The sequence below is a fragment of the Chlamydotis macqueenii genome, chromosome 17 (genome assembly GCF_036417535.1).
Source record: "Chlamydotis macqueenii isolate bChlMac1 chromosome 17, bChlMac1.mat, whole genome shotgun sequence".
Lineage (NCBI taxonomy): Eukaryota > Metazoa > Chordata > Aves > Otidiformes > Otididae > Chlamydotis > Chlamydotis macqueenii.
In genome coordinates, this window is record NC_141572.1 from 8832377 (window position 1) to 8859088 (window position 26712).

General features: G+C 41.1%; 1 protein-coding gene across 3 annotated transcripts in view; it reads left to right on the forward strand.

Annotated features, from left to right (window-relative positions):
* Nucleotides 1–26712, forward strand: part of ARVCF (ARVCF delta catenin family member) — a 271742-nt gene that overhangs the window by 218036 nt on the left and 26994 nt on the right. For all 3 annotated transcript variants that reach the window (XM_086761839.1, XM_086761841.1, XM_086761840.1), the window contains 3 exons: nucleotides 751–868; nucleotides 2135–2306; nucleotides 8956–9027. In XM_086761839.1, the coding sequence (XP_086617965.1) occupies nucleotides 751–868; nucleotides 2135–2306; nucleotides 8956–9027 (362 nt within the window). The remainder of the gene's footprint in view (nucleotides 1–750; nucleotides 869–2134; nucleotides 2307–8955; nucleotides 9028–26712) is intronic.

Consider the following 26712-nt stretch of genomic DNA (forward strand, 5'->3'; position numbering starts at 1 on the left):
CTGACTACTTTGGAGCCAAAGAATCATTGAATAGTTTGTGTTGGAAGGGACCTTTAAATGCCATCCAGTCCAACCCCCCTGCAAGGAGCAGGAACATCTCCAACCAGATCAGGTTGCTCAGGGTCCCATCCAACCTGACCTTGAATGTTTCCAGGGATGGGGCATCCACCACCTCTCTGGGCAACCTATTCCAGTGTTTCACCACCCTCATCGTAAAAAATGTTTTCCTTATGTCCAAACTAAATCTACTTCCCTCTATAAGTGAAGAACCATTTTATATATAGATTAAATAAAGTATAGCTTGTTGTACACCTGTTCTTAATATTTTTTATTTTTCAATTTCTGTGAATACTGCTTAGCAGTCTTGTAATTTTGCATCTTTTTCTTCAAGTGGTGGAAATGTTTTTCAGATTAGGAGTTCTGGCTTTGGAATTAAATTTCTGGTCTGTGTATTGTTTGCTGTGAAAACTCCTGTTCGGTTTAAGGTATATGACAACTCGCCAGCAACTCAGAAAAATGTGTTTGTAGGCACCTCTGTGACTGTTTTCCCCTTTTTGTTCACATTCAGGGAGTTGCAGATTTGCATTGCCCATATTTTTACTGAGAATTAATAGGTTTTTCAGACTACTTTGCCTCCAAATTGTTAATCCAATGTAATGAGTTCTTCATATTTGTAGTATAAATCGACACACCTTCAGTTTCATGGTGAAGATTAGAGGGCTAAATTTTCTTCTAAATCTCTCCTGTTAGGAATGTAAGTTCAGATGGAGCAGAAGCACGCAGAAGACTAAGAGAGTGCGATGGCTTGGTGGATGCCCTCCTCCATGCTCTACAGTCTGCAGTTGGCAAGAAGGATACAGACAATAAGGTGAACTTGAGTATTAAAAGTTAGTGGATGTTTTTGTTAATTTAGACTGAAGTGTTGCACTGGGATCTGACTTCTCTTTGCTAGTATCAGAAGAGGATTATGCTTGCCTCAGAAAATATCGTAATTATCTTCCTCTCACCTCTGTCATGATATCCATGGTGCTGCTGATGGAGTATCAGCATGATGCTGCTGTGTTACCTTGTGGGGCTGATGAGGTGAGCAAAGGCAAGTGGTTGTGATAGGTGGGGAGCATAGTCCTTTGTTATTTACAGTGACATTATTGCTATTGCTCTGCATTACTTAATTGACATTTATAAGTGCAGTCCTCAAGTCAGAATTGAGTCCCATTATATTGTGCTTTACACAATACCAGTAAAGAAGTTAGCTCCCATTTTAAAGAGTTTATTCAGCACTATCTCTGAAGACTGTGGTCTTAAAGATTAAGATGTGTCTTCAGACTTGCAACACTTTCGTTGTGGCTTACTTTTTTTTAAGTGCAGATTTTGATTAGTCTGGCACTTAAAGGCGTATTTATGTGCATAAGCAATATCATATGTTTAACCTGTTTAAAAAATAAAGAGCATACTGTTGCTTTATCACACCAGTAAGGCTTGTAAAGCATTGTTATTTTATTCTTTTTGAGTTCCACTGTGAGATGGACTGTAGAAGGGAATTATAAAGCCCTGTCACTTAATTAGATAATTTTGGAAGTGGATTTTGTAACCACCTGGTGGTTCCCATTGCAACCTACAGAGCATTGCTCCTGTCAGAACCTGATGTGCTATGGCTTAGCTATTGCTACAGGATAACGTATGTTCTCATTGAAATCCTCACAAGGCCTAGGTGTTGACCCTGGAAAAAAAATTTAAAATTGGCCCCTTAGGGATTTTAAGGTTTGAAAGAGTGGGAGAAGCTTGTATTAAAATAAGATTCTTGTATGATAATTTTCCTCTGTATGTTTCATCTTTTGATGGACTGTATTTTCTATGTAAGATCAGGTGGTATTTTTTTATTAGAGAGTTTTCGTTTTGAATGGGTATTATGTGTAAAGCACTTCACTTCTGGAAGAATAAAATTAGTTTTAGAACAAGAACGAACCTTAATTTAAGGGGTCTCGACTAAATATTCCTTGAAAGCTACATTATTTTCCTGTGACAGGTGGGCTTTCATTAAATTCCCACAAACCCTACATATAGTATAATCATTTGCAAATAAGAGGGATAAGAGGGTGCAGTACTTCTTGTGACATAAATTTCTCTGTAACAGTCTGTGGAAAACTGCGTGTGCATCATGCGGAACCTTTCCTATCACGTCCACAAAGAGGTGCCTGGAGCTGAAAAGTATCAAGAACTAGATGCCAGTCAGACTACAAGCACAGGAGGCTCTCAGAAGAAGAAGAAAGATGACGCTGGTTGTTTTGGTGGAAAAAAAGCTAAAGGTATGTGTTGCAGAGAGCTCAGAACTGGAAATGGATTTTGGGGTGAATTTTGCTGTGTAGACCTACTCTTGCAAGGATGTTCATCGTGCTGGTTTAGAATGGTGCAGTTTGTGGAGGTATGTGTTTGTAGTGCTGTGGCATGTGTTCATCTCCCTTATTGCATTACTGCTAAATACCTGGGAATCTTTTCCATGATTGCTACAGTTCTGTTTGACTTTACATAGGAGTGGTGCATGCTGACAGATGATGCTTGGCTTTTGGACAAAGGTGGATGTGCTCTTCCTCTCTTCTGCATTGCTGTGTTCTTGCACCTGTCAAATTTATGCTTAGTCCATTTGCCTGACTGCATAGCATGCGTCACGGGCTCTGGAAGCCAGGCCAGCATGTGTTTGCCCCCACGCATGGCAGTCCTGTCTGTACGCCTTCCATGCCTCCAGTCTCTCACGTTTTAAAACAAACTAAAAGCCTACCCTCCCACTCACAACCAAAACATGCAACCTCCCAATTCTGTCACTCTTTCAGTAATTTAAATTGCAAACATGAATTTGTAGCTTTTAATTGTCAGTCACTTTTAGACCTGTTCTCTCCTCTGGGGTATGAGTGCTGCAAATGAGTTTCGTTAGAAGAGAGGATTAATAGTCTCAGTAACCCTGCTTCGATCTTTCCTTTAGAAAGAGACACTCAAATTATATCTATTTTCTTTGTTGTTTCAGAGAAATTACTATTCTAGACTGAATTCAGAGATAATTAACTCCATTTTCTGTCTAGACTTCATTGTCCTCATTCATGTGTACTCGGATCCTGGCTTACTGTTTTAGCCAGGTCTAAGGAAGGTTTTGGCCCTGAAGAGTCGATATGGAATTGTTTGAACTTGGACTATGTGCTGTGCGTTACTCTTCCTGTGATCTCACCTGTACATGTTATTAAAATGTTACCTGTTTCTATACGTGCTAGGGAAGTCACCACACTGTGAACTTGCTTTTGCAGACTCGTCTGTCATCAACTAGATTTAAACTGTGTTTAAAAAAATAATAAAAATAAATAAATTGACAGGAATCTTTTAATGACTGGGGGGAAGACTGAAGAAGGGATTTTACCTGCCTGGCCAGCCTGTTCTCACGCTGAATGACTGAAACTTCAGTGTGATACCCTTTGGAAACCTCGGATGTGTGCTGACTCGAGCCTGTTCCCTGCCACTTTGTGGTCGCTGTTGTTTTGCTGCTTGAGAGCAGCACAGACAGTGAAAACATTTTTAGACATAAAAGCTGTGAGTGTGCGCTGTGGGAGGAAGGAAGCGTGCTGATTGAGAGCTGTCATCCTCCTCTTGATGACAGTGAAAAGAGAGCGCTCTCAGGTGGCTGTCCTTTGTCAAGTGTCTGCCCGTTTCCTCTGGGGCCGACCTATATTTACCTTCTGTGTCCGTATGCCCTGATAGTTTCTGTTTATCATCCAAAGCATCTGATCGTGTCGTTTTGGACAAATTGGCCTCAAAATCATCTGGCACTGAGGATGAACCCACATATTTCAGTGAGCAATGCAGTGCTCGGTGGCAGCTTGGGTTTGGCTCTGTGTGTTCAGCAGGAAATGACAATTTCCAAAATGTATTTTAACATTTCCCCCCCACACATACGCTTTGCAGTGCTCTGTTAAAAGTGTGCTTTTCTCTAGAGAACTGGTAATAATGCTGAGCTCACAGCTGGTAGTATGTAGGTCAGGCTAGAGGGGGACAGGCAACTATTGTGTTTAAAAACCCCAAAATTACAATCCATTAGTAAATGTTCATTTAAAATCATAAAGAGAAGCTTGCTTTCCTCACTGTTAAATTTATGTGAATACTTGGTCTGAACCTGCCTTAATTTTCTCAGTCTAGGACTTCAAAATGGATCATTTCTATCCCTCTGTTGATCACTTAATCTTGCAGTGTTTCCATGTTTATTTTACTTTATTTCATGGTCATTGATCATAGCATTTCAGACAACTCTGCAAAGGGCTAGTCATCCTTGTGTCCCCTCAATTCTGTAAGCACCTCTTCATTTAATGAAAAGAGGAAGAAAAAAAACTGTGCAGAGAAAGATTGGGGTTTTTCTGCAGGAACAAAAGGGAAAAAGTGGAATATCTTGTTTGGTTTTTTAATTGATGAAAGTTCTGTAGTATTCTTGTAATACTCAGATTTTGAACCAGTTCTGTGAAATTCTGCCTCTTTGTGACTGTTCCTTTGTATTTTCTTCCTTCCTGTAAATTTTTGTTTTTCTTTTGCTGCTTTTCTGGTAATTAGAGGAGTGGTTCAATCAAGGTGAGTCTTTGCAATACTTTCTTTTCATCATCACCATAATACGCTTTGTTCAGCTTTTACATGCAAGGCTAAGAGCTGAGATCAAGGTCTTGTTCATTCACCACCTCTGCTTCCCCAGTGCATCCTCCTGTTCATTTCAGCGGGCATGGAAATCCTCTACCCAAGTGAGCATTTTCCGTTTGGTCTTCTCACACTGAGAACAGAAAAGACAAGTTTTTATTCATTCCTGGTGTAAGTGCAGTAAGGGAATTGATTTGCAACGAGCCTGATAACCCCCTGAGAGAGGAAACACCTAAATGTGCAAGTTGCCTCACCCAACCCTGTCATATCAAAGTACAGCTTTGCGAGCTGGTCTGTGTAGCAGCAGCCATGAAGACTTAGCAGCTTGGATGTCGGTTCCTTGGTATTTTTTCTGCTTGGGCATGCTTGCCTGGGCTGCTGTATCTTTGTTATTGGCACCCAGACTAGCTAGATGAAGGTACTCTTAGTGAATGCCTTGGGGGGTACAGTCTTCAGTTTTTCATCCTAACACGGTAAGTAAAATTGCAATTGGAATACACAAGGCTGAGGGTCAAGTTTGCCTCCCTTGCTTCTCGACTGGGAAGTTGTTAGGCTATGAGTGCCCTGGAGACTTCCACTGTGTTACTGAGACTGATTCAGGTGTAAAGGCAGGGTTGTTTTCAGTTTGTGACACTTGCTTCAGATCAGTGGGTTCTGGAGGGATGAGCCAAAGGAAAAATGTTGGGGGAGTCTAGTTGCTCCACCTGACAAATAGTGCTTAGTAGAGTTCTGCGAGACACTGGTTTCAGACTATGACTAGTGTGGCCATGGAGGATGAGCATGTTGGCAAGAGAAAGCTCAGCCCTTGCTTTCTGTCGCTCCCCTGCAGTCCAGTTCAGTGGGTGCATTAAGAAGCACAGTATTGACTGTTGCGGGGCAGGGGCAAGCGAGGAGGGGTTCTTATGAATAATCTCTTTCCCTTCAACTTTTGTTTTTAACCAGAAAGAAAGTTTTTGGGAATTAATTCTTCAGTAAAAATATTCTAGCTGAATAGCTGTTTTGAGTATCCAGTAAAGCAACACAACATCAATAGTATTAGTGGTTAATAACGCTGCGTCACACCTGAAAGTCTGTACTGAGTTTCTGGCAGATTGAAAATACCAAAGGTCATGTTTTGGTTGTTTCTTACATAGTGAAAAGTTGAGGGGGGGAGAATTTTAATCCCACTGTTTCAGAGACTGTAAATTGCATCTTGCACAAGCAAGTCTCATGTCAGGCAGTTTTCCCAAACCAGGGTGCTGTGCCAGTTGCTACAGCCAGGTCTCATAAAACAGGCCTGTCAGAAGGCATGTGCAAAGCTGTCGGTCTCTTGGCAAAGTCTGGAGCCATCCTGACTGAGCCAACAGTGTATCGTCTTTTCTCTGGTATACCTCGAACTGGAAAACTTGGGGAGCATGGAGATGCACAGAGAAGCAGAAATTGAAGTGTACACAACCAGAGTGTTAAACTTATTTTCTACTGCTAGCATGGCCGTTTCAGCATCGCTGTGCCCTAGCATTATTGATAGGCTTGAGCGATACAGCAGTGTTCAGAGCTACAGAAGCTGGCAGCGAAGCTGGTTTTCTCATAATAGTGGTCAGGCCAGGGGGTGGCTGAGAGGTTTGTAGTTGGTAGGCTCTTGAAATTGCTAAATTTGATCTCCTTTCTAGAAACTCCAAACCAATATTTGTGGGTCCTGTGAGAATCAAATGGGGAAAATACCAGCTTGGTCACCTTCTCTCTGTAGGAAAGCCCTGGAAAACATAGGTGCTTTGGGTATTTCTGAACCTGGCCCTTGCTCAATTTGATTAAGCAAGTAATTTGCACAGCTGAAATGCCCTTGGTCGGAGATCTGTGTTCTGAATTCCTTCCATGAGTAAACAGCTGGCAGCTTCTGGGTTGAACAGATGTGATTTTGCCTGCGAGGTGGGTTAGTTTCTCAGAGGGCTGAGAGACAAACTAGCAAAGGCTTCATAGAAGATGGCCAGTATGTGCAGTCTGGCCCGGAAATTGAGAGAGAGTGACTGAGGATCACAGAGCACAGGTGGAGTGTGCTGTCTTAATGAAAGATGGTTCAGTAAATAGGCAGCTGCTTCTGTATTGCCAGCTCAAAAGGTGTAGCAGCCAACATGGCTCTCCTGGACAATCTCTTGCTTAAAAAGTTGTGCGCGCATACATACTGCTTCCTAAACAGTGCACTAGAAAGAAGAGAACTCTTGCTGTGCCACCGCAGTTCTGCAGGGCTAACAGCAGTACCAAACCCCAACCTTTAAATTATAGAGAGAACTTCTGAAATGAGTAGTTGTGTTGAATAAGGTCTGGCTCTCTGAGTAGATGTTCTTGTTCTGAAGTTTAAACTAGTTAATACCAGAGACATGAAATTCAGGGTAATGTTGAAAAACTGTTTGTCCTACTTGTAGATAAGAGGGACTCACATTTATTGGTCTGCCTTAAGTCTGTAATCTTTCCTAAACACTGACTTCCTTCCCTCAGTGCCTTTTTTTTTCCCTTCTCCCTCTGCCCTGTTTTTTCCTGTCAGTGCTCTAAGGGTCAACAAGGGTTTGCAGCCAGTAACTGGGTTCAGCTGCCATTATGAAATGCAGTGTCCTTTGGTGATGCACAGCATTTTTTCTTTCTGGTGTTTGGTTCCCCAAGCAACATGTTTCTGGTTCTTTCATAGAGTGGAAACTTGATGGAGGGCTGCAAAGTGTAGCTAATTCCTGTCCCTTCCTTTAAAAAAGATACCTTTCAAAGGAGTGGCATGGTACCTGGCTCTGTTACCTTTTGGCAGCTTAGACGGACTTTTTCGTACTCTATATAATTAAGCAAATTACTTCAGGTGAACAGAATTTCTAGATGCATGTTTTGTTTTGCACAATAGTTAAAGTTCGCTGGTATTCTGTGTTGGCATTTCAAAACCAGTGTGTGGTATTTCCAAAGAAAGGGAGGGGATGGAACACTGTCTTAAGGGTTTTTTTTTTCCTCTTGATGTTATTTTTTAAATATTCATATTGGTATTTGAAAGCTCTATTTCTTCTCTGTACAATACTGCATGTTTTTATCCTTTTGTCAAGAAGAAAGGTAGAGTGGCCTATTGAATTCACTGTGCAGAAGCTGTCCCGTCTCCTTGCTATAACAGGGCAGGGATTGGCCTTTCCCATTTCGTGACCTATTCCCAGTCAAGAGTCAGACTAATATCCAGGTTCCATTTTCAAGGACAATTTTCCTGTTTGCTTTTAAGCATCCTGACTGGTGGAGCTTTCAGCCCTTCCTGTAAACTTCCATTGACAGCCTGGTAGAGTCCCTGTTCAGAAGCCATCACTGGCAGCTTAAATTGTTTTTCTGCATTCATCCTGCCTCCCTGCTCTTAAGGGAGAGAGACTAAATAACTTGATTTTTCACCGTTAACGTAATTTGAGAAAGCTAAATTGTACACTGCTGTCCTCAGAAGCCACGCACATTCCTGCACTCCAAAATCTTTCTGCTGTCAGTACCTCTCTGATGGTGAGGTGCCTGCTTGTCCCACAGCATCCAGGCAGGCTTGCCCAAGGCAGACTGTCTCCGTGGGGTGAGAGGAGGGGATGAAAATTAACACTTCCCTCTCCAACGGTTTACGTAACCCAGAATTCCCAAATTGAAGTCATCTAAAGTCTAGGTTTTGTTCTACTTTCTATGAGTAATTTGTTTAAATTAAAGCTGATGTAATGGTTTGAAACTGTCCCTTAATGAAAGCATGGAATTATTTCCATTAGTTTCTAATAAATAAGTCAAAATGACACTTAATGTTGAATTGCCCTTCAGTCAGTAAAGTTGTTGGCTGATGTCTGTACAGTATATTAAATGCAGACCTTCTTGCCTGATAGTTGCAATGAGAATAGAGATTGCAAAGCAAGACTGTTGGTTTTTGCTCTGCTGCTCAGTTTCTGCTTGAGCTAAGCTTCAGGTCAGAATTCCTCTGTGAAAATACCAAGTAAGTACAGGGCTTCTGAGGAAGGGGCGTAGCTTTGCCAAGAAAGGAAATGGCTCGATTTTCCAAGATTTTAAGCACTGTTAAGACCCACAGAAATGCTAGTGCTAAGCATGTTTGTGGATCAACCTGAAAGTAACACAGATTTTTTTGTCCCAAAGTTGCTTATGCTAAAACCACAGTTATGCAGCTGGATTGCAAGTCAGATATGTACAAGTCTGGGTAATAGTCTGTGATTTATATTCTGAGTCTCTATCTTCTCTCATGTTGTAGATGCACATGATGGTAGCTTACCTGTCAGTATGCTGACAGTCTTTTCCATCTGTTGTCTTATTTTTTTTTTTGCACAGGAAAGAAGAATGGAGATTTGGACAGGAATTTTGATACACTTGATTTGCCTAAGCGGTCTGAAGCAGCAAAAGGTAATGCTAATGTTTGTGCTTTTGGAAATAACAAGTAGCCTGGGAGTTGGAGGCTCTTAAAGGGACTTGAAACGTGAACGTATCAGGCTGCTCTCTTTCTTTTGTATTCAGTTAATTGAAATAATACACATATCAGTGCTTGTTGTTATCTGGTATTCAATAGTGGATGTAACCAGCTTTTATAGAAAGGCACTGAATTGGTGGAATCTTGTAGAAGCCCACCTGGTTTGGTGTTAGGTAACTCCATAGGGGGGTGAGTGCGTGCTCTCTTCCTTTACAACTCCATTTGCAATTGTCTGCACTAGACATGAAGGAGTTGTGAAATGCATTAGGTGAGTGTATGTACCACTAACCTTCTCCCCTCCCTGGCAACTCTGTAGTTCTTTAGTGTTCCAATGAGTTGGAGAGTAAGAGGGAATTAGTTAATTTTTTTTTTTTTGTCTTTACTCATAGTCAGTTCACCTGAACACAGTATTCCTCTCTATCTGTAGTAATTAATACTTGTAGTTTTCCAAAATCGGGGTGGTCACAGAAAAATTCCTTCTGCATTGTGCTTTTGTATTTCAGCTCTGGCAGAGGTGAAATCTTTCACAAACAACCTGCATTCCTTTCCTGCATGCATGGTACTTTTTTAAATTGGAGATAAGGACATGATTTGGGATGTTGTCAGGCTTCTGAAAGCATTGGACGATGTTTTCAGATTTGCACAGTGTGTGCAATGTCATTGCAAAGATTCAGCCATTGTCATGGCAACTGCTGCGGTGCCACCCTGTCAGCCTGGCCTTGCAGGAAAAGCTCTCCCATAGCACCTCATCTTAATGATCTGTGAATACCCAGAACTATGTTCTTCAGAAGGAAAATCTTAAGCTCTTCCTGCATCACTTGTACGTTTTTGGAGATTATAAAGAGGCACTGTGTCATCTCAATGGAGAGATCCTTGGACTTGAGATACCTGAATTAATGCTACTTTAGTGACCTTGATCAAATCAACTAATTTGTGCTTTAATTTCCTTACTGTTAACTGAGGGGAACAACAGAGTCCTTAGAGATGTACTGGTAGTCAGTAGTGGTATAATAGTTAGACATGTCAAGTGCTGCACTCTCACTTAAATTCATGGGCAGTGAAGCTCTGATTGATGATATGCAAACTAATCCTAATACATAGATGGCTTTAACCTATTTACAGACGCATTTTACAATGTGTACAGTTTCTAGGCTAATGTCTAAACGCTGATTTTCATTTGATGCATTATGGCACAAGATACTAATGTACCCCTTAGAAGGTGCAATGCCATCCTATTCGGAGAGCTGCAGGAAATTTCTTAATCAAGCTTCACTTTAATGTCATTGGTTCAGGGCTGGGCGTTCATTACATTGCCGAGCAAGGAGACGTCTTAAGGATGCAGAGAAAGGAAGGATGGCAGGCAAAGTGTAGCAAGGGCTTCAGCACTTTCATTCCTTTCTAAATGTGACTGGAATGTAGGTGCCACTAAAGGGAAGAGATGGAAAGGATTTCTGCAGAGAAATGGATCTTGCCTAACTTTCTTTAAGATAAAAATCTTTCATGTGGCTCTGTTAAATGGCAGAAATGTTGTGGCATATTTGGGAGACATATCTGTCTCTCTGAGCTTACACAGCTCATTATCGTATTCCATTGTTAGAAATCATACACTCTTGAAGAGGGTTTGTTTGATAATTTTTGAGATATGCTCATTTAAACTAAGCAGAATAGATTTTAGTCTGACTACATATCTCATGCTAGATAAGGTCAGGAAATTACTTCTACAGCATTTTGAAAGAAGCCCTTTGACATGGAAAGAGGCATGAGAAACTTATTCGCTTGAGTGCCAAGAGTAAAAAATAAATTCAGTGATGCATTTTTGTTCATTTTTTTACTAGTAGTTTTCTGCTAAGCATCTAGCTTACATGAGAGTTCGTGGATATTAAAGGTTCTAACAAGATTGCAAGGACTTTGGATTGTTCAGTAAGATAAGAAAAATAAAATGGCAGTTTTAAAACCCTTAAAAGCTCTGGTCAGATCTATGCTGTAGAGTATAATTGACTCTGATGAGATCAGCTCTCAGCTGAAGCACAACCTCGTTACTAAGATTGAAAAAAATCATGCAAGTTTTAATGATCAAAAGCACTCAGTTTGAGTGACACAATGAAGTGCTATTTCAAAAATCAGCAATTGTAGATTAAGCTCTTTCATGTATTATTAAGGCCATCTTAAAGCGAGTTTTCAGCTGGAATCTTAGTGGACAAATGAAACTGCAGTAGTAAGATTTGTTCGTGCAATACAGCAAATGGACATTGTGGTAGTTAACAAATATTGGGATGCGGTGTTGTTAAGTTTCCTGTAATCTTATAGTCAACATCCGTGATGCTTGTCTGGTGGATCTAAAGATGAGGTTTCAAGAACTTGACATTACGATTTCCCTATAAAATATTCTTAGGTATGGTCACTGAGCTTAATTGATAGCGTGTTTATGATCACTTGAAAACATGCAAACTAGAAGCAGTGAACTAGTTCAGACCTATTTCCTATCATTTCTGGAAACTTCGTTTCATCTGCAAATTACTTTAATTGCAGGAATCTCTGCCTATCCTGTAGTGAATATCATAAAACCAGAAACTTCAGGTTCTAGTTGAGGGGGGTGGGGACGAGTTAGTGTCTGTGTGGCAGGCAGAGGTTTTCTCAGTCTTTGTTCAAGGCAGCTTGGGAACACATTCATATCCTGAACACTCCAAAGGGTCTTTTGAGTTATTACCTAGTTTAAATGCTAGTTTTTTTTTTTTTTTTAATTTTTTTTTTCCTGGAATTTGTTTGTACTGGAGAGGAATGAATGAATGAATGAAGGCAATTCTTTTTTTCGAAGTTATGAACTAGGGCCTCCTTTTCTTCTGATTGCTCTTGGTTTTTTAATGGAAATCAGATTTTGCTGCAGCACAGCATTTGAGCAGCCCTGAAACCATTTCTAAGCCTTTAATAATTTTATGTGCTAGGCATTCTGGCAAGGGAAAGCTTCCAGTTCAGGGTTGTTAGCTGTGGTAAACTGGATAATGTCAGACAGGAGAACTTGCAGTGCTTTCAGAAGCTGTCTCATCTGATACTAGAAAATAAATATATATGCTCTGCCAGTGTCCAGAGTACTGCTGTCCTCATGAGGCAGGATTGTGGAAGAGAAGCTTTTTGTTTCCTCTTTGTTGAAAGAAGCATATTTTTTTTCTGACAATCGAAGAGAGAGAGAAGATAAATTTTAGGGGGAAGTGATAAGAGCTCGCGTAGAGCCGTGTGAGAAGGGGACAGCACTGACAAGAAATTGAGTGCTGTCCTCAGGACCTTGCTAAATTTAGCCCTTTCAAAAATTGCTGCTTCTGGGGGAGGGGGAGAAGAGTTTTTCTGAAATCCCTTCCCCAGTATAAAGTAGGTCACTGACAGTGGTGTTGGCTGTCTCCTCTGCAGCGTGTTCTCTTCGGTACTACCGTGGTGGAAATGCTGATTTCTCCTGTGTGCACATTAAATACATAGCATAGTATAATTCCTTTGCTTTGTTCGCAGAGTCCTTATTTCTACACGGGGATAGTGGCAGGAGGCTCGTGCATTCAGGGGAAGATCAGGATTAATCATATCTGTGCAGGGGAAAGCAGTGTCTCAGATGGCAGACTGTGCGATAAGGTTTTCTGAAAAGAATCAGCATTGATATGTGTCACCCCTCAGAAGATGTTATAAAGGTGGTAACATTTAATCCTCCTGATGTGAAGGTGTTGGATTGTCTGCCTCTGCTCATCAGTGCTGGAGCATGGGAGGAGAAAGTCCAGAAGAGCAAAACAGCTTTTTATATGGAATCAGCAGGTTATTCCTAATTAAATCCAGATCTCTGCGCTATTTGGCTTAAGCAAATCTCGTGGCCTCTTGTTTATGCACACATACATCTAATGGCATAGAAGTGGATGCTCTAAAAATGCTTCAGGTGTTGAAGTTCAGCTATTATTTTTGTTTATCTCATTAGGGAGTTGAAAGTTTTTAGCCATGAGATATGTGTAGCTACATTTTCAGCCTGCTGGGTGAGCTGACTCATTCTCTCCTTTAAATCACTTATTAAAGTGGTTTTTAATTTATCATTTCCATTTTGACAATTTAAGCTTACTTCCACTTTAATAGGAACGTAAGTTTAGGAGAGAGTCAAACAGAAATACTGAACTAGTGCTAAAGCTGCTTATAGTTGAACAAGTCTATTTTGTTGCAGCAGAGACCTCACAGAAAAGCTGAATTTATTTGAAAGCTCAGCTTTGTGTATACACTTACCTTGGTCAGCAGCCTGTCTAGGTAGGGAATGAGATTTTGGGTGAACTTGTCAGCAGGTGAATTTCTTCTTTCTCCGTTATCATTATCTCAGTTGCTTTCCATGCATCCTGATGCTGATGATAGATTTTCTATTCCAGAAGGTGAGTGTTTAAATTCACTTATAAATCTTTGTGTTACTGCTCCAGGAAATTAGACTTCCTGGCACTGTCAGAGTAATGACTTTAACTTAGTAGATTACAAAAATGTTGGCAATTTATCTTCAGCTAAAGGAAATGTAGTGGGGAGAGTGAAACTTCACTGAAGCTATACTCTGACTTTAGGTTTGTAATTCAGATAAGCTGCTGTTCTCATTTCACTGCCATTTTAATTTGCTTTCTTAAAATCTTTATAAGTTGACTCCAGCACTCACCTACCCTTTCCAGCTTCCTTCAATCATTAATTTTGATTGTCGTATTGTGAGTGAGTGAGTAGAATTGATTGATTAATAGTACCATCCACACCCCTCCTGTGCCTGCTAGTGGAAATTGAGGGACTGGAAAGATCTCCTCTGTGAGAGCAAGTAACATGTTCTTATATTAACATCTCTTAAGTATTTCATACACGCTGTTGAGAATTCCTATCAGAATTATTAAGTATCTCTTATTTCTGTTGCTTTACTAAGTAGAGTGTTCATTTTTGTCCCATGTGTTTTTCATAATTTACAAAGCAGTGAAAGATTTCTCATACGTATTCCAGTGCTTTCAGTCAGAGAAAATTTGTTACTTTGAATAGCAAAATTCCCATATGGAGCCTGCCCTTGCCAAACTTTCTCCAGCCCGGTACCTGTAAATTCTTTCTTTTTCCTGATGTCTGTGAGGAATTCAGAGCAGGCACCTGTGGTTATTTCCTTTCTTGCGTACACACTCTTTCCATCGCTGACTGCTAATTGTTCTGGAATACTCTGCTCTTATTGTCACAGCCTTCTGCAGTTCCTATGCTGAACCACTTGGTTGTTCAGAGCTGGTTGAAACATGGCAGTGGGTTCCTTCCTGGCTTGCTGAGCTGTGCTCTGCAGGTGGAAGCTCTTACTTGTGACACCCATGCACAGCTGCTGGACTTCATTGCTAAAACAGTCTGAGTAGTTAGTGATTCACAATCTTGTCTTGTCATAAGCTCACCTTGCTGCACAGATGTTGCATAAAATAAATCATTAGCACATTTCTTAGGGGTTGTTCCTTCCTTGTTGATTTTGTGCAGGTTGTAAGCCTTGAACAGCTTGGCCTTTGAAGGATGTTGTCCACAGAATGACCTCTGTTTCCTTCTACATGACTTAATAGCATAAAATTTAAAGAAACAAAACAACTTCTGCCTATTTTTAACAGATATTAAACTAGCTGAGCAGTTAAAGCAGCAGATTTTCCCCAGACAGCGTGTTTTACCCACGCATACCCACAATGAGAGACAGTCATGCAAGGCATTAAACAGCAGCAGTTAGACAAAATCTTTGGGCTTTTATCTTGGTGCATGCTGCTGCAACAGGGCTTTGGCAAATATGTTAAGGGCACAGTTATGCTTTTGTATTGCATTATATTGATAGAATCTGAATTTAATAAAACAAGATATTCTACTGTGTGGTAGTCAGCAAACCTTTGCAGAGGTAAGTTATATCACTGAACATCACTGAGTGTCCAAGGTTCTCTTTTTTTTTTTTTTTTTTATGTTACTGTTCATTTGGAGGCCAAATGTGGCTCTCTTCAAGTGCTATATCCTTTTACCTCTCTCTTGATGCACAGGTGACTTAAGTGATGTTTGTAGTTCAGTAGTTACCTAGGTATGGCAATGTTTGTCAATCACTAGTTACGTTAGTTATTCACTGACACAGGCATGCACTGTTTTACAAACAGAATTGTCTTGAGGTGGAAGATGCATGTCTGCCTTACCTGTAGTTTTACTGTGATCGCTTGCATTCATGTAGGCATTTAATATTGTATATTTGTAGTTGTTATTTTTGCAGGAGTAGTCAGTAAGGACACACAGTTCAACCTTGCTTTTCTCAAGTGTATGACCTTTCTGAATTCTGCTGCTAATTCTTTTTTTTACTTTTTATACGATTCTATCCTAACAATTTGGAGACTGTGAGGAAACAAATATTTTTCTGTGAGAAATACTAATGATATGACTGAAACTCTACATGGTAACTGCGTACAGTAATGCTGCTGAGGCTCACACAGCTCTGCTCTACAAGGTTTAGTTATTCCACCAAATCATGTGAGAGGAATTTGAGACCGTTACAGGACTAGCTCGTACTCTGGTGTTATCTGTCTGCTCAGGAATGTGAAGAATAGTTTTGGCTTTGCGTTCTGGTAATTGCTACCATATTTGTCAAATAATTGCTCTCTCACTTCTGAGAATGCCTTGACATTGCAGCTCTGAGCCATGTTTTCCTGTCCCTTGCTTTGTCCACACGGACATCCAGGCAAGAATTATGTTTACAGATGAGACAGGCTAGATTCCTGGTAAAGGTGAAATGGCATCTGTGGAACAGAAAAGCTCTTGTAGCTGTAGTAAGGGGAAACACAATGTGTGTGCTTAGACAATCCTATAAATTGCCCAGTTAAGAGAGAACTGGAGGAGTTCTGTAAACTGGACAAGAAATTTCAGCCGTGATAGTTAAATGCCACTAACGTCTCCCCACCCCCAGTATGGATTCATAGTGTGAACGTCTTTTTCAGTTTTAGGTTATGTAGCTTTGAAGTTTAAGCTGAGGGAGTAGCAGGAAACAACTGCTGGGATGGGGAGGCAGGAGGAGCAATTGTAGTGATGTGAGAATTTTATTCAGCTCTATATTTGTATAGGGTTGAGAGTGTTAAGCCCTTCATGAAGTCATAAGTTCTTGTCCATAACTTCTTAGCTCTGCTATAATTTGTTTGCCTGTAGAGCTCCTCCTTTTCCCTTTGTTTTCTACCTCTGTCTTAACAGTTAGAGATGACATGCAAGATGAGTTAGGAAGACAGCTTGCTTTCTGAGTTGTTTCAAACACTTCCTTCTGGATGAGAAAGATCTGACTCACCTCGAAGGTACTTTGGTTATCCTGGAAATAGTTGAATGAACATCCACAACTATTCCTCCTTTTTGTCCTTCTCTTGAGTTCTTGAATATTCAGTCTTCTTCAGTGCATGGAGGCGAAAAGATGGCAGTTAGAGACAAGATTCTCCCTCTCCATCTTTAGGTTCTTTCACTTATGACTCTCGTGGGACTATAAAATAACTCCATAGTCAGCTTCCAGCTTCTTCTTACCTAAGGCTGATGCCTGTGAATATAGATCTATTATAATAACTAGCAGTATCTTCAAAAGACAAGAATCCCAGGTAGTAAATTCCCTTTCCAGCTTGATTTGAATTTGTGGCCAAGTTACAAATGCACAGAAAATGAGACTTATGCGTGTGGTTATACCGTCTTAAACTAGAACAGGCTGTATATGCTTGCGTAATAACGTAGCCTATGAAAAACTAAACAGCAGGAACTCCACTCAAGCACATGGTAATTACAGCAGCTACTAAGGAGATGGAGTGATCTGGAGCTTCAGCAAAAGATAGAACTGGAAGTAAGAAAGTCTCATTTTCACATTCCAGCATTGCTACTGACTTACTGCATGGCCTTAGGCAAGTTAATTGCATTCAGATGCTGGGGCTGTAGTGAACTCGTTCATGAAGTGTCTGCTGCTTGCACTGCCTTCACTAGCGTAACTACTGGTATTTTCACTGCTACTGTAATAACCAGTGCAGCTGGAGTGTACATGATATGTTTGTAAAAACAGCAAAAGATAGACACAAAAGTGTTGTGTATCACAACTGTTGCTAGCACAGTGATAGAAAAATTAAATAAAAATACAATTTCTGTTGAAGGTGGATGGCAGTGCCTTGCCCCAGCGGGATATTGTGTGAATGGACTGAAAAGTTCATGTTGTAGAGAGTATTTTGAAAACATGTAATACTATGAATTAGTGTTCTTGCTATGCATATTACACTTACTGTGTGTTTTTCTGGAGAGGTTCAACTGTATTATTTAAGATGCTCTGTATAAATAGATACATACAGAAACAAATACATAACTCAAGACCTTGGCAAGTTTTACAGCCCAGCTACCTTTACTTTAGTTATAGCAATGGAGGGTCTTAACCCTTAAACCACTGATTGGATTTTCATGTCCTTTCTACTTGGCTAACATTCCTGATGATAAAGTAGTTGGTGTTTGGAAGTGATAGTTGTCAGTCATATTTTTTTCTTTTCACAGCCTTCCTTGTACCATTTGCCCCAGCTAGGAATGGTTAACACTCTTCTTTCCCCACCCTTCAGCTTGTGTGTATGTTTTTGCGTGTCTCATTTAGCATTTTTGTTCTACAAGCAATTCTAATTGTTACTCTGAAAAAGAATGCCTGTTATTACAGAGCATAGCTCATTATACAGATGCTGCTCAAGGACTGTTTGTAAAATGAGAATGTGCCAAGAAGGTCTGCCAAGAATAAAAGCAGGAGGTGGTGGAGAGGTGCTTATCCCACATAACTGTAACTGAATTCCATCCATCCGTCACTGTTGCGTTATGTCAGGTTTCTACCATGCCACTTAACTCAGTTTCAGTTAACAACTATGAAAGAGCAGAGACTTCCCCTCCTTTTAGCATAAGCATAAAAAAGGATATGGTAAGAGGGGTGTGAATGAGAAAGTTGTCCTGATTGCTTCCCCAGTATTATTGTGAAACGTAAGGAAGAGGAACTCAGCTTTTGTTGGAATTTAGAGATGAAATTTCATGTCAGAATCAATTACAAAAGCCTTGTTGCACAAAGTTATGATTATCTCTAGTGTCCATCAAAAGTACTGCAGCAAAGTTCTGCTGACGAAGCTACTTGGCAAGTTAAGAGAACAGCAGAAAATTTCAGAACAGATGAGGCAGAAAAGTGGTGCAGTGTTGATTTAAATCCCTTGCCAGATTTCCAGAAATAGTGTGTGGATAAGTGAAGGAAGTAGTTATAGCTCTGGGTGAGCGTTGTGAAGGCTGTGCCTCTCGGAGTAATAGGAGTGTGGATGTCTTTCTCGGAGGCATGCGTGACCAGATGCTTTCAAAACTCAATGCTAGACAGATATCTCCAAAATCGTACTTAAAGCATCTGTCTGGGATATTCTGACTGTCCCATCTGGTATTCTTTTGCCCACAAAAATGGAGGCTAATGCCCTGTAATTAAGCATTGGAACAGGTTCCTCAGAGAGGTTCTGGAGGGTTCTCTATCGCTGAAGAGTTTCAAGACCTGACTGGACAAAACCGTAAATCACTTGGTATGAATTCAGCGTTGAGTCTGCTTTGAGCAGGAAGCTGCCCCAGGTGACCTCCCACACTATTCTTTAACAGTTGTTCCGTGTGACTCTTGCACAAAGTCAGCCCAAAAACAAGTCTGTCTGCAAAAAAAAAAACACCACTTTTTTTAGGGACAAGATTTTTCCAAAACAACTTCATCCATGACATCTAGCTAGGTGACTCAGATGGGAAGAAGAATGAGAGCGCCCATTTGTCCATGGAACCCGGGAAAGGAGAATCTATGCAAAATGCATCTTAGTTGTTGGATCTTGGGTTGATTTATTTTTTTTTTTAATTATTTTTTTTCCCTCAAGGTATGGCTTTTTTAGAAGACATACATTTTTACATATAGTATGTACTTTCTCTGGTTTCAACACAGTAAACCGTGGAGTCCTCACAACACTGTGTTAATCAGTCTTTGAGGGTGTGCTTTGCATAGCTAATGGTGAGGGAGAGAAAGGGGAATAAAAATGAAATAGCTGTGTGATTCTGAACTAACTGCAAGTTGAGGTACTAGCGATCAGACAAGGAGGCCTTCCTTACACTGCAGGCAAGACAGGGGAAGTATGTGCAGTAAGGTGTCTAGCAGTTTTTCTGGTTTTGCTGGAACAGTATTTATTAGAGTTAATTGAGAGCTTTAATCATGGAGTTAATCTGAAAATTAAAATAAACTGGAATATCAAATAACCTGTGCATTCTAAATTGAGAAGTCACTGATGATCGTTAGTCAGACTGAAGCTGCAGTCATGTTTTGCAGAAACGCAAATAAAGAGAATAATAAAAAAAAAAGATATCTGTTTTCTCAGCCTTAATTTCTGGTGCATTTACCTACACAGCTGCTGCAGTCCTATTATCTGACTCATTACTTTGTAAACCACTTTGAGATATCTTGAATGTGAAAGCTGCTATATAAAGCCATATTTATTTCTATAACCCTGAGTGCTCTGCACAGGCTTAAAAGCTCCCCCCTTCTCCAACATGACAGGGGAATGATATGACTTAATGTGCCATATACCTCTAACTGTGGATGGAAGAAAAATGACCTTGAACTGAGAGGCAGGCATTTTCCATTGTAAAGCAGACACTTAAATTTACCTGTCAGCTGGAGGGAAGGGGATCTTACCTCCACACGGTTTAGAAAGCAATGTCAATCCAACCATTCGTTGCTCTGAGCCCGCTGAGAGCTTGATTGCTGACCCAGGCATTTTCAGGTGATCAGTGTGAATGTTGATCAGTATGTGGTAGAAAAGAGCATTTTTATTTCAGCCTCTCTGACCATTAGTTTCAGCCCCGAATTTTTTGTGTCTGGGTCATAGGGAAAACTGGAAGTCTGTAATGGTGTGAAACATTGTTTGTCTGTTTAGGAACAGAGCATGGTTGAGGCTTATCTGGAAGGAGGATATGCAAAGAGCAATGCTTCCACCTCATGTCCAGTTCAGTTCTGTTTTGCATGCCTGGCAGTCTCCTTACTTTACTGAATATATTGTTGCTTTTGCGGGAGACGTTTAGAGCAACTTCATATTCTCTTTTACCAGCAGCCTTGGTGAACTTTAAGTACCTGACACACTGTGACAGTACACTTGAACAGGCTGAGTCTAGATAGGCAAGGCAGAAATGGAGTGGGAGGGATGAGGGCGACGCAGACCGCTGAAATGAGTCGTGCACTTACACGGCGTTTCAGTGGCAGAGCTGGGAACAGAGACAAGGTTCTCTGAGCCCTGTCTTCCTTGCTGGCTCATGCTAACAAGCCAAGTAGAAAGCCCATTCTGTTTCGAAATGACAGTTCTTCTTGTCCCTCTCATACAAAGCCAGAAAGAATATTTAATCTAATGACTTTTGTTTTGAGACCTCTAAAATTGCGACCAGCAAATCTGTAATCATGATTAAGCATATAATTGCCTCTTGTCCTACTGAGAGCTTAAAAATGATGAGCAAGAAAAGCTTCTCCAAAGACTCATTAAAAATGTGAGGGGACAAGAATAAGAACAGATCTAGAGAAAGTATCAGTTTTAACGAGAGCGTCCCAAATGACCTTTAAGCACTTAGGAAATTGGAAGTCTGCGTTCCTAGCAAATGCAAATTTCCCTCTCCGTTTTGGGGATACTTTGTGCATTGAGTCATAAAACGTGCTAGTGATCTCTGCAGAGCACAAAAGGCAACTTGCAGATGTGTGAGAAGAGAGATGAGAAGTGTCAGGGATGACTGAGGTGTTAGTTGCGTTGCAATGTGTTTGGGATTTCTCAAGGAATGTGAAAGCGTGTGTGTTAGGAGCGTGAGACCTAATCCCATTTATTCAATTACGTTACCGCTGCTTCCAGGAGAGTACTGCCCTTCAGGTCAGTGCTAGTGTCTCAAACTTAAGACTTGGCAAAGGCATGTGTGACTTAAAGATTTCAGCAGTTCTGCAAGTTAAATAATAGTTAAATCCTAACAAGCGGGTTCGTTCCAAATCCTACGTGTCTGCCTACTGAAAGCAAGGCTGAGGTTAACCCATTGAAATTAAACTGTATCGGTAGTTTTCTGTCTGGCTGGATCTCAGCTTCCCTGAAACACTTAAAATTTGCTGCCGCTCCCCTCACTGCAATCTGGAGGCCTGTTTCTAGATCCAGCTACGGACTCATATGGTCCATGAGAAGCCATCAGGGCATTCATGACACTGCCTTGCATATATAAATGATTAGAAATGCGTATAGGCTGTAACACAATTGAAATTTCTATACACTTGAGGAAGTATCTCACCTTATTTACACTTACAGTGATCTTTTCAGAGTTTTCTATAGGCATGAACAATCTCCACAGTAAATGTCAGCTTCTGCTTAAAATGTTTTACATGGGTAGTTTCAAGCTCAATTTTTAATTGCATAATATTACCATAAGAAAGCTGCATTGAAGTTGAAAACTGTCCTAAACAAAGTGGCTATTGGGTTAGGAATCTTTTCATCGTTTAATGGCAATGAAGTGGTTTCAAAGAAGCTGTCAGAGTTGCTTTGAGCTTTGCTGTGGCTTTGTTGTAAAATTTCTCATATGACTTTCTGGTGGTTTGTGAATGCAGGCTGTTCCTATAGTATGGTAAAGATGGGGCCAGTCTGCAGTCGGATGCTATGTAATGTTCTCCTGTTGTCTCCTGGAAAATGTCTCTGCTTCCTCTATTTGAGCTAAGCATCTCATTCATTGCTACGAGCTGGGGCCCCAATCTTTTTTCTTTTAATTTTTTTTCAACTTGCAAGTAGATTTATTTGTGGCTGTAAAATATGTGTATGTTTGGACAGCTGAAGCTTCAGAGAGCTACTTCTCTCTAGATCGTGTTGTCTTACCTCACATTTTGGTCCAAATTTAAGTTTTACAGCAAAATCTGTGTTTCCAGGTAACCTACAGTTCTGTGGGCAAAGCTGCTTTTGTGTCAGTTCTGCCTGTGATTATCAGATACTCAGTGCAAACAGCAGACATGTTTACATTTAATAGAGACTTCCCTGTTTTTCTAAAAAGCTGCAGAAAATGGTTGACAGAAAGGAGAGTACCCCTTCACTCCACACCTTCTGTGTGGTACGTCCCAGTGCATCCCAATTCAAATGAGTGAGTTCTAGTTTATGCTGAAATCCATGGGAATTAAGTACTCAAATACCGTACCTTGAAAACCTGGGCTGCAAGGTCCGTTTTTTGTTAGAGAAGTTGAAGAAAACCTTCTGCTCATGCTGCTTCCACTCTGACCTGACATTTATTTGACATTGAAAATATCAAATTATTTTTCTTGGATGCTTGGGAGATACTTGAATTGGCTGACAGCATAGTGACTGTAATTGAGACAGATTAGAGGCACTGGGCTGCCTTTAGGTGTGTGTGGCAGCTCTCACGAAATGGAGAGAGGAAGAGAAACACATTTTTTTTGCTTTAGAAACTGTAGCAGGAACTAATTAGCAATTTCTGGGCACAAACAGGATTGGAGGAAGTGTTTGGGTTGGCATATAATAAAATATTTAATAACATGAGGGAGTCTTTCCATATGGCAGTTGCTTATGAAATGCTTATGAAGGCAAGATTGCAGGACTCTGCTTGTAATGAAGCAAACAGGCATTCGTTATCAGTCCTGCTGACTGGGAATCACTGACCTTTATTTCTCTAGGCTGAGGCTGGACCTGCTAACTTCTTTTCAGCTTGGATTCTGATAACCTTTCCCCAAAAAAAGGTTATTTGTTTGTATTCAAATACTTCCTTACTACTGGGAAGTATTTTGAAGTGTTTGTTGTTTCCGTGAGGGTGGATCCTCTGGAGAACAGACAGATTTATTCTTCCTTCTTATTCGAGGAATTCAAGCTGTGGAGTTCTGCTGCTGTTCACTGCCTTAAGCAGATGGGCCTCTAACAAGCAACTGAATTGATATGAGTAACCAAATACCTGTGTAATGGCTTATAACCATTTATGAGACTTTATATAAAAATCATGATGAGAAGTGGAAGTGTAAGTAGACTCGGTGAAGCATGAGTAGCTCAGAAAGAAGCTTTCAAATTGGTTTCCAAGCGTAGTTCAGTGTGTGTGAGCTCTGAAAGATTTGGGCTTTTTCCTGAAGTTGTTTTTCCCTTGGCACTGAAGACAAAGCTCAGACAGGCTGCAAATGGGAGAACCTGACAGGTGCCAGCCCAAGTGGAAATACTGTCTGTTGATCCTTGTCTGTCACAGCTCTAAGCAGTGCCCATTGCTGATACATCCATAGGCTTGTCAGGAGTGTGTGGGCTTTCAAACCAGAGCAGAAAGTCCCTCAGCAGCAGGACAGTGTTTGAAGTGCAGTCGATGGAAACCTCTATAGTCTCGTATCTGACAAAGCAATCGCGTTTCTGTAAATTCCAAGTGATGGAGGGTTTGGTTTTGCCTTACTCGTTAAGATTCAGTGCCAGCACCCCAGTGCGTAAAGGCAGAGAAGGGCTGATCCCACAAGGTGCTGTGTGTCCCCCCCAACCCTGACTCACCACAGGCTTGGTGGAGAGAAATAGCATCCATGGAGGCATGGAGTAGTGCAGCCGCTGCATCCAGGCAAAGCAGCGGCCTCCTGCTGCAGTTGTGTCCCTGACACCAGCCAGGCTGCCAGAACAGCTGGCTTCTGCCTTTTCTAGTGCCAGCTATGCAGTACCACCTCACGGGTGGGTCTGCGCGGAGCTCTCCAGTCTGACCGCTGGTTCCCACCTGATGCTGGATCTTACAGCTTTGCGCTGTATAGCACTGTGGCTTCTTTTCCGCCCCATAGCCCCTTAGGAGCTTTGATTTACTAGCCTGCTGTCTGATATGTCATATAGCAGGGGAGGGCACTTAGTGGGACCATACCCAGCCTCATCATCCAGTGCTTTTCAGAGTCTCTCTTAGAGACAAGAGAGAAGGTACTTAAGAGGTCTGCAGAGGTAAGAAAGTGTTTTCTGTGCTTTTTCCACTTGTCTTGCATAACTCGGTACTTAAATGTTTGAGGGTGTGTGGATATTTCAACTAAATAAATCCTTGTAGAGTTTTTTTCATTTTGCCTTGCAGCTGTCTTATTTAGTGTTTCTCCCCCTTTTCTCTGCTTCCCTGCTTGCTGTGCTTTTCTGACAGTAAGTGTATAAAGCTGTTCAACATCTAAACAGTTCTGAATAATGTCAGAATGTTTTTAATAAAGTAAATATATTTAAGTGGCATATGGAGCCAAGGACTAATGCATGATTCCTTTTGCAGTAAGTTTTTTCTCTGCAGACAGGTTTCCACTACTGAGCTGGGAGGAAGCTAAAAGCTCATTAGCTTCCTAGAGTCAAAGCAGCTGATTGGCATCTGGAACTACAAAGCTGAGTTTTACAGGGGCTGGAACACATGATCCTTATTTAAACACACACAGAAGACCAGAGGAAAGAAAACGGTAGGTCCAGACAGCCACAAGTCAAAGGAAGGAGTCCCTTAACAGCGCTGTTGGTTTTCAGTGATGACTCTAGTTCTGAGACAATTTTGTATTATGAGGCTCTGGGACTTGTTGATAAGATACTAGCAGCATCACATAGCTGTGGTGTGATTTTTTTTTTTTTTAATTTTTTTTAATGACCTTTCCTTTGGAGAGTCACTCGGTATCTCTCTTTAATAAACACATTTTATACAGTAAGCTCAAACCTCCTGACCATTGGGCTGGACAGTTAGGGGTCTGCACTAGTAACGGCAGTGAAAAGAGTCTGTCTTAAATCTCAGGTCTGTTCAGATGCCTCACATTGCAGCTATGATCAGAAAAGCAGTAGCATACTTTTCTGAGCTGTGTGTGGGTTTTGTAAGGAAAATGATTTTACCTGGCTTTGTTTTTTTCAGTTTAATGAAAAGTCCCTGAAAACACAGCTTCTGGCACATATATGTGAATGTACAATTGTAAAACCACATTTGTTTGTATAATATGAAAAGTAGAAGTTCCCAATCCTCATTAGCTTTGCCAGCCGTCTCTCTATTCCTTTTGTTCCTTTGGGAAAGCTTAGCTAAATGGGAAAGGCTTGCAATATGCTCCAAAAAGGAGTGAATTCAAGAGCTATCAAGGCAGAGAGTAAGCAAGTTCCAGCCTAGAGATTCCTCCATTTAAAAGCTTTCCCCATTAAGAAGAGAGGTCCATTTTCACACCTGCTTGTATGAAATGAGGCTTTCTGTGCTGTCACCTCATTACTGTGTCCTTGCAGAGTTGCAAATGGGGAAGGATCTTTGGCTGCACTGTGGATTTGGATTATTGTGTCCCCACATATTCTTGGCTTGTGCTTGCAGCTCTGAGGACTGTTAAGTTGACACCTCCCTGAGCTTCCACATTTTCTACTGGTGTAACTGGCCCAAATGCTAGAAGCCAGGCTGGGCAGTGTTCTTATTTGTACTGTGGATTCTGCACTCCTTGCAGTTGTTATCTGTGGCTGAAAAGGAAGGGTAACAAAGTAGAGCTGTTTGGTGCCACACACAAGGAGATGCCCCTCAGGGTACGTGAGGAGTCACCAGGCACTACTGTCTGGGTCCTTTCAGAGAGGAGAAGGAAAACAAGTCAGTCGTGTAATTCTGGACCCTTGCAGAGACAGGAGCAGGTGTGTCCAAAGCACCCATGGTCACTGGTAGCAGCAGCAGCACTGAGATCTAAAAGAATAAGCATGGACATTTGACCTTGTCCACTGTTGTTCTAATATTCCTGTTATGTAGCAGACAGCATCTGAACATTCTGGTTTTCCCTCCCAGGGAAACATAACATCATCGATGACACGCTTGGTATTGATCTTGTATGCATGGGTCAAATTGCTGTCTGTTTAAGAAGTCCCTAGTGCAATGCGCATCATCGCTGTGCCCAGTGTCCTTTTGGTATCAGGCTGTTAAAAGCCATGTGTCCAACCTGAAAGCTTCAGGAAGAAGCTTCCCTGGAGGCAGTGGGCAAGATTGCCCGCATCTAGGAGCTTTTGCACTGCTGCTCTGCTGGCATATTGATCCACCGTCAATGCGATCACCAGCATGATAAGCCTAATCTGTCTGCAATCTTAAAATGCTGTAGCGATTGATACAAGAGTAATCGGCAATCTGAAAGACTACCGCAGACACACAGAATTTCTCCAGGCAAGAGAGCGTTTGCTCCTAGCTGGAGTCTCAGGTGTGCCTGAGCTGGCAGGAGTGCAGTACCCTTGCACGGCTAGCAATGTCACGCTGCGAGAGCCTGCGGAGCTGGCAGACCTTCGGTGAGAATTAGCTTCCTATTCACTTGCGTATGTCAGCTAGGATTTTGAATCAGGTCCCATTTTGAGATTTTGCAGTGGTGATGCAGAGCCTGGAGTGCATTCTAGGGGCTTGCAAACACCATGTGAAGCTGGTTATGGGAAAAGGGGAACCTGTGTTTCCAAACAGTGTGTTTGATACGTAGCACACAAAGCAGAATCACATGTGTGTTCTGTGTGTGAGAGAATGTTATTTAATGTTTGATTTTTGGATACAAATTTAATTTCAAAACAGGCTTTTGAAATAACATGATTGTCCTGTTGCCTTTAAAAGAGAATGCATTCAGTTATCACTGTGAAGTAAATAAAAATAACTTTGGATCAGAG